This window comes from Asparagus officinalis, chromosome 8 (assembly GCF_001876935.1).
Source record: "Asparagus officinalis chromosome 8, Aspof.V1, whole genome shotgun sequence".
Lineage (NCBI taxonomy): Eukaryota > Viridiplantae > Streptophyta > Magnoliopsida > Asparagales > Asparagaceae > Asparagus > Asparagus officinalis.
The window spans coordinates 28,322,697-28,330,521 of NC_033801.1; the positions used below are offsets into that span (position 1 = coordinate 28,322,697).

The 7,825-nt window shown below is 36.0% G+C and overlaps 1 protein-coding gene across 1 annotated transcript in view; it reads left to right on the forward strand.

Annotated features, from left to right (window-relative positions):
- Positions 1 to 6,958, forward strand: part of LOC109821056 — a 24,634-nt gene extending 17,676 nt beyond the window's left edge. The window contains 5 exon segments of the mRNA XM_020387251.1: positions 6,060 to 6,194; positions 6,197 to 6,230; positions 6,310 to 6,365; positions 6,368 to 6,436; positions 6,439 to 6,958. Coding sequence (XP_020242840.1) covers positions 6,060 to 6,194; positions 6,197 to 6,230; positions 6,310 to 6,365; positions 6,368 to 6,436; positions 6,439 to 6,626 — 482 coding nt within the window. The 3' untranslated portion in view covers positions 6,627 to 6,958.

Consider the following 7,825-nt stretch of genomic DNA (forward strand, 5'->3'; position numbering starts at 1 on the left):
ATACGGTTTAAACTTGAAAGCGATAAACCAAAAACGTGTATGTGTGTAATTTTTGAGCTTATAAGCATAACACATAAAATAAACTCCTAAACTACAAAGAATATACCCAAGACAACTGATCTTCGTTTGAGCTCGATCTTGGTTGCGGGATGAAGAGTGATATTGTCTTTGACTTGAATGCACAAATAGCTTCATTCCGGTTCTCTAACCTCCAAAGGATATCATCGTTAAGCTTAATTCCAACCAACTGTCAACTTAGGATCTTTGTGTATGATTCCTAACAAGTGAATACAAACACTCGACATATAACGTTAGGAATTATTTGTTAATCATCAAAACTAGATTAGATAGTAGGCTCATAAATATGAAACCTAACAATTTTCCCTTTTTGATGATGAAAAACAATCTACACAAAGAATATGTAAAATATGCATGATACTAAATGAATATACAAGAATATAATCTTCATGCATAAAACCAAAGCAAGATATACTCACAATATATTTATTTCTCTCCCTTTGTCAACATCAAAATGGGGAAAACAATAAGAAGGAAGAGAGCAAAAGCTCCCCCTACAAGTAAGCGTAGGTGAGAATAAAACAAATATAAGGGAAAAGCTCCCTTATCAAAATGCCACATAGCATATATCAATGGAAATTACAAAGCAAATGAAGGATTTAAGATAATATATGCTTTAAGGCAACTTTACACAAACGAGGCACAATGTGAGCAAATAGATATAAAAAAATATATTAATCGCAACTCACATATAAGAGACCAAAGAACACCCATATATATATATCAAAAAATTATGTCTCAATACATAAATATAACCAAAAATATGTATATCATGAAATCAAATGAAAGGACATCTTGAAAAGATATTTTCAAATGAAAGCAAATCATAAAAATCATGAAAGTCTAAATAAAAATCCGAATGAAGGTCAAGAATCATAAAAACATCATTTTTAAAAAAAATGATTAAGCAAACATGATTCAAAACATGCCCAATTTACCTCTTTTAGATAACAAAAGTTTTTCTTCATAAAGAGGCTCGAAAAACATGTCCATTTTTTAAGATTTTGTATCAATATAAATAAGGGACATATCTTTCCTATCTACATGATCACACAAAAATAATTATCAAAACATTTATGTGTTTCATCCACAAAGATAAAAAAACTGCTTAGGATAAAACAAATTAATATTAATAATATCATTGAATATTATTTTTGACAAGAAAAACTAGATAAGCAATCTGCCAAGGTCTTGGAGCTTGTATCAACCCATATAAAAACTTTGTACACCCGGTAAACATGATATGGAAAAGAGGATCAATAAATCCGGGAGGGGTTTCTCAAGCATAAACCTCTTTATTTATATAAAAACATTTTGAAAGGCATTTCTAACATGCATTTGAAATAGTTTGAAAACTTTAAAACTTGTAAATGCTAAAAACATACAAGAATTTGACTTTATCCTTACAACTAGAGCAAATGGTTTGTCACAATCAATGCTCTCAAAGGCAAAACAAACAATCATAATATGAAATGAATAATAGAATAAATTTTCAAAAATATTGTTTGATCAAAATGAACAATCATTTGAATAAAAAATTTGATCAATATATATTTTCAAAAAGATTTCAAATACGTTTTTCCAAAACAAGAAACGAAAAACACTAAAAATCTTGATTTTAAAATCAAACTTGTCTAGGCACCTAAATATTTTTGGTGCCGAAAAATTTAGGGACATGACCCCTATCATTAAAGCTTAATGTCCTTGGATTATAATCTCATTTGGGCGCATTTGGTGCATGAACACGGTCATAACAATATTGTGCAAATAACCCTTCCGATTGCAATACGTGCAATAAAATGGGTGCATTTGTTTGTGTTGACCTTGTGATTGTGCACGATGAACATTTGCAAACAAGGATGATTTATTTGAAACTCTTTGCAAATGTGAAACCTTTTTCAAATCAAAATAAAATTTGGTCAAATGACCAAAACGATCACAAAAATCACATTTAAACACATTCTCATGCTTATGATTAATATTTGGTGTGTGTGAATGACAATATGTATAAGTGTGAGATGAAGAAACTTTATGAGATGCACAAGGAGCATTAATATTAGATTTAGTAGATTTTTATGCATCATAACAAAATTTTACAAGGTGGTCTTTACGGCTGCAAATGGTGTCTTTATAAACTTTGTTATACATGTGTACATAGTGTGTATGAGATTTGGAATCATTTGTACAAGACTTAGTACACATATTTATAAGTTTATTATTATTGTCAATGCATGTCAATGCATGTAGTTAGAGTTGAGTCTAAGGAAGAAATACGATTTTTAATATTATTCAACTCATCATTAGGCACAACATCATTAACAATGGAAGTATAGCAAATATGATTATCCTTAAATGATGTAAATTCATTTCTAATTGCTTTTATTTCTAATATGGCATTATTTTTATCATGAGTTATGCTAACAACCTTTGAATTTAAAGAATCATGATCCAATTTTAATTTTTCATTATTTTCTTTAAGGATCATATTTTACTTTTCGCAATCCCTATATTAGAAGCAATATGTTGTCTGATTAGACCACGAATTACAAATGTTTGGTAGCAATAATATCAAACTTAGAAGCTAACAACTCATGATCGGATTTTAAGCTTACATGCTTGCTTTTCAAATCAATAAAATTATGATATAACTTTTTATAGGCATGCATTAAGCGTTCATATGCACAAGTGAGTTCGTCAATAGTTAAATCACATTCAGAATCAGATTCACATACCTCACTAGGGCTATCGCCTAGTGGCTATGTGCACGATGAAGATGCTTCAAATGTACTTAAAGTAGAATCCGTTAAAACACGTCAGATCTCCTCCAAGTTCCCTTGATGTGCCTCTATGAATTTTCACAAATTGTAAGCACTATCAAAGTAAGCAAGCTTGTTAGACATGGATGAATCAAAGGCATTTAGCAAAAACTCTAATAATAGTTTGTTCATGGTAAACATCTTTTTATCATTTTCACTCCACTTGGATTTCTCCAAAGTGGGTAATATATGAGCATCGTCGATTATTTTCCATAAATCAAAATGTTTAGATCTAACAAAAAGTTTAAATCTAACACACCATTGAGCATAGGGGAAATTATCAATTTTTAGAGCAATATTAATGGCATAGCCTAAACTAGGTACACTGTGCATATCCATGATAAATTATGTAAGCAATATAAAATAATCTCAAAACTAGATTAGCAAAATATAAAAACTTGGATCTTTGACTCTAGGCGATTAAGTTACAAATCAAGAGCACCAAGCTCTGATACCAAATGAAAGTACCCTGGGGAGGGGGGGGGATAGGGTATTTTCTAATCTAATCTGATTACAATGCTAAATTAAAATTTATTAACTAATATATCTTAGCAATGAGATATACAATGATATATAATGAAATAATGGGCGAATAAACTATGAGACAATATCCTTACGAAGAGATGTACAATAAATTATATGCAATGATAAGCAATGGTGTGCAATATGACAATAAGTGATAATCAATGAGCACAAGATATAAGAAAAATATACGCTAATGCCAAACACAAACACAAGAAAATGTTCACGGAGTTCGGTCACCCTCGACCTACGTCTCCGCTCCTCACCCTCGAGGAGAATCTCCACTAATCACAAAAAATAACTACACACTCGCTTTTTTAAGTTCACCAAAAACTTTTACAACTCACACGATTGCAATCACACAATACACTCCTCTAAGTGTTGGCCTAGCCCATGTCACCTTCCTCAAGTGTTTGGAATTATAATCTCTTCCTAGGATTTACTACCGACGGCACTCCTCTTGGAATTGACCTCGTCTCTCACCAACCAATCTTCTAAGTGTCCGTATTACACAATGTGTTCCGATAAGAACAAGCTAGATAAATGAGTTTAGAAAACTTCTCCAAAATAAGAGAGATAGAAATTTGAGGTTGAAATCCTCAAGAACGTTGTTGCAATTATTCTCTTGTGAAAATCTCTTCACACAAACAAACTATACTTGATTTTTCTTTGAAATCCTTAAACAAAACTTGCAAAACTTGTTTTTAAACACCCTTCTTAGTTTCTGAACAAATGAGGGTTGGAAGATATTTATAGGCGCTCAAAACAATAGCACAGATCCCAAGAAAATCCTCAAAACCAACAAAATCCTCAAAACCAACAAAATCCTCAAAATCTCAGAGTCTGAAAAACTAGCCGTTACAGTAGTTTCGGTCGACCGATGGACCCTCAAAATCTCAGAGTCTGAAAAACTAGCCGTTACAGTAGTTTCGGTCGACCGATGGACCATGGTCGGTCGACCGACAAGATAACCGTTGGCAGACTAAAACATTGCAAGCTCATTCGGTCGACCGACAATGTTGTATCGGTCGACTGAACCTATGCCATCGATCAACCGATCATTGTGTGTCGGTTGACTGATGAGCGATTTGTCTGTAGGGTCTGTAAACAGACCTACTAGTTGGTCGACTGATGGGTAAGACCTGGTCAACCGAAAGCTGATACTACTAGATACAGCTCATTAAGTTAAAAATCTGACTTTGTAAAATCAAATTAAAATAACAAATGAACTCTAAAAATAGTAAAATTTTGGGGAATGATTATAAACATGAAAACAAACATGTTTAAGAAGAAATTTTTGAATTTTCATTTTCTGTTTATGAAAACTCATCATTATGCAAGTGTTAAAAATACGAGTTCGTCAAAACTTGATTTTTGATGAAATCATTCCAAACAAGTTTTAAAACACTTTTCAATAGATCGATTAATAGACTTGAGAAAAGATATAAAATAGTGTAAACAAGTCTTTAATCCATAAACACATTATTTTTCAGATAAAGATGATAAATATGAAACGAATGTATATATATATATATCTATATATCGACAAACGATGTTAGGAATTAGTTGTCAAAACTAGATTAGATAGTAGGCTCATAAACATGAGACCTAACATGAATATGTCTTGAAGTCTCTGTCATTGCATAAAAACTATAAAGCTGTGATGAGGTTTGAGGGTTACAGCTCTATATCCTAAAATGCTCTCATAGGTTGAGGATCCTTTTCATGGGCTCATATAGCAGTATTATTTTTCTAAAGAACATTCGACATTAAATTCCTGACCAGTGGGATTAGAACATGAGTTGCTCATATATAAACTCTGAAGTTGTGGCGAACGTTGAGGTCTAACAACATGTAAATTCATCAAGCACATCGTTCAGGGCTTTTAGGGTGAGTTTGGTAACTATTTAGCTCTGGGCCACGAACACGATCCAATTAAAGAGTGTTATCTCAGTTGGCCAAAACTGACAATTTTTTATCCGGTTCATTTTAGTTCAAATTTGGGTCACTAAACTAGTTTAATAGTGAACTAGGAGGAAGCTGATTCACAAGCTACAACTAAACTCGTTCTCATAAATATCAAAGTTAAAAGGCGGGTTGGAGGTGCATCCACTGTACCCGACCCATTAACAACTTCAGAACATTCAATAATTATCACCCAAGAAACCGCCCCGCTGTCCTCCATTTATAATTAATAAAGTAATCTAGGGACCTCATTAGAAAGAAACCCCCCCAAAGGCCAAGAATAATTTGACGATCGCATCGATAGTTTACGTCCAAAAAAAAAAAAAAAACGAATCCGACGGTGGAGAGGGGGACCATCCGCGAAACACGCCAGCCGCTCCCTCTTCTCTCTCTCTCTCTCTCTCTCCCCCCCCCACGACCTGGAACTTATTATAGCCCCCCGTAACCTCACCTCCCGCCTCCGCTTAACGCTAACCCAACCCCCACTCTAAACCAACTCGGTCAGCTCACCCCAACCCCTCCTTTAACCCTTATATTTACCCCCTCTCCCCCATTTCTCCGCTCCTGTCTTCTCTCTTCTCGCTTCTCCCCCTATTCATCGTGTTTCTTGCTCCGCAAGTAACGGTTCTATTATAACAACGCGGAAGTTTTTATTGGAAGTTTTGATCGAGAGATGAGTTTGCAACGGGTGCCGAGTTCTTCGAAAGGCTGCAGCGCAGTCGTGCGTGCTCCGCACGTGCCTGCAGTGGATCGAACGCGCCGAGGCCCAGGGCCACGCCACCGTCTCGTCGCAAGTTCTCTTCGGCCGCGCCGGCTCATGTCCTTCATCTCCGCCGTCCCGAGCCCCAGCGCCCAAGTAAAAATCACTAACCACTAAAATCGGACCTCGGAAGTCTTTGTGAATGAACCCTTACTTTTTTTTCTATCTATTGCCAGCGCTGTTTCAGTCCTTGCTGTTCGAGCCTGCGGCGCGTACGATCAACCCGTGAACGGCGCGGTGGGTCTTCTCTGGACGGGGAATTGGAACCTGTGCCAGGCGGCGGTCGAGACGGTGCTCAGGGCGGAACGCTGCGGCCGATGCCGGATCTTGACGCGTCGACCTGGTTAACGGCGGGGTCAAAGGAGGAGAGAAAGAGACGTCGCCTTTGCTGCGACGGCCTGCGATCTGGATCTGTGCCTGACGCCGAGATCGAGGGAGGGAAGCGAAGGCCGACGACGCCGTCGACGGAGGAGGAGGATCGGTGACGACGAAGCGCTGACAGCGTTGTGGATCGATCGGTGCCGAGGTTGTTGAATCTTTTCGTTTGAGAGGGGGGTGTGGGTGTGTTTTCGAGTGAAACTGGTCGTTCAAGTTTTGAGCGGATTTTTGTCGGAGCCCGGCGATGGTTGTTTTATTAACCTTTTCCGTTTTTTTGTTAATTTTGCGGTTCGGTCCTTGACTTCGATGTAATTACCGACATGGGATTCCGAGGGTGGAAGATGATAGTGTCGGTTGTCACTGGTTATTTAGTGTTATATCGGGATATTGTATAAATAAATTATCTTTTATTGCATCTTACTTTGGGTGTTTTTCTTGAGGATGGGATTTTACTGATGAATTAAGGGTGTAACTACACATCTATAAAAATTTATTGTTAATCAATGCATGTTGTGAAGTCAAACAATTCAAGTGTTTTTTATATTTTACTTAATCTCAATAGATAAAAAAACTACATGATTTAGAATTTTCTATCTTTATAAATTTAATATTTAAAATAGTTAGTATTTAGGATTAGTACAAACCATTCATTTCTAAATGTATACGTTAGAAATATTGAATGAATGTGATATTTTTTATTTGCGGGAAGTGTTGAATGCTTAGATTAGTGCTCAGCATGGTTCGGTCCAAACCGAAAAAACTGACCCGAACCGATCCAGAAAAATCGATTTTATGAGTAGGGCGGTTCGGGTCGGTTTGAAAACTTTTCAACCTTAACCGACCGAATATAGTGCAATATTACCCGTTCTGATCTCAAACCCTACCCGATCCGTCCCCAAAGAGTCAAAGGCTCAAACCCTAAACTCATTTTCTGAATCATTATGGGTTGAAAACAATATCATTATATCAGTGTTTAATGCTTCATAATCTCCTACTTTGTTGATATCTTTTTTTTCTTTAACACAGTTTGTTGTTTGATAAGAAGTTTGATGAAGTTAGAACCGAACAAACCGAACCGAACCGATTTGCAACAGTTCGGTTCAGTTTTGAATTATAGACGGTTCGGTTTGGTTGTTCAAATTTTGGTAAAAACCGAACCGAACCGATCGTTGCACACCCCTAGCTTCGATCATAACAAAAATGTTGATCATTTGCAAAGATAGTTAAATATATATTTTTACAGCTATCTAATTTTTTTTTTATTGGACAAAGCGAAGAGCAAGGCGAGCCGTCTTAGACTAAAATA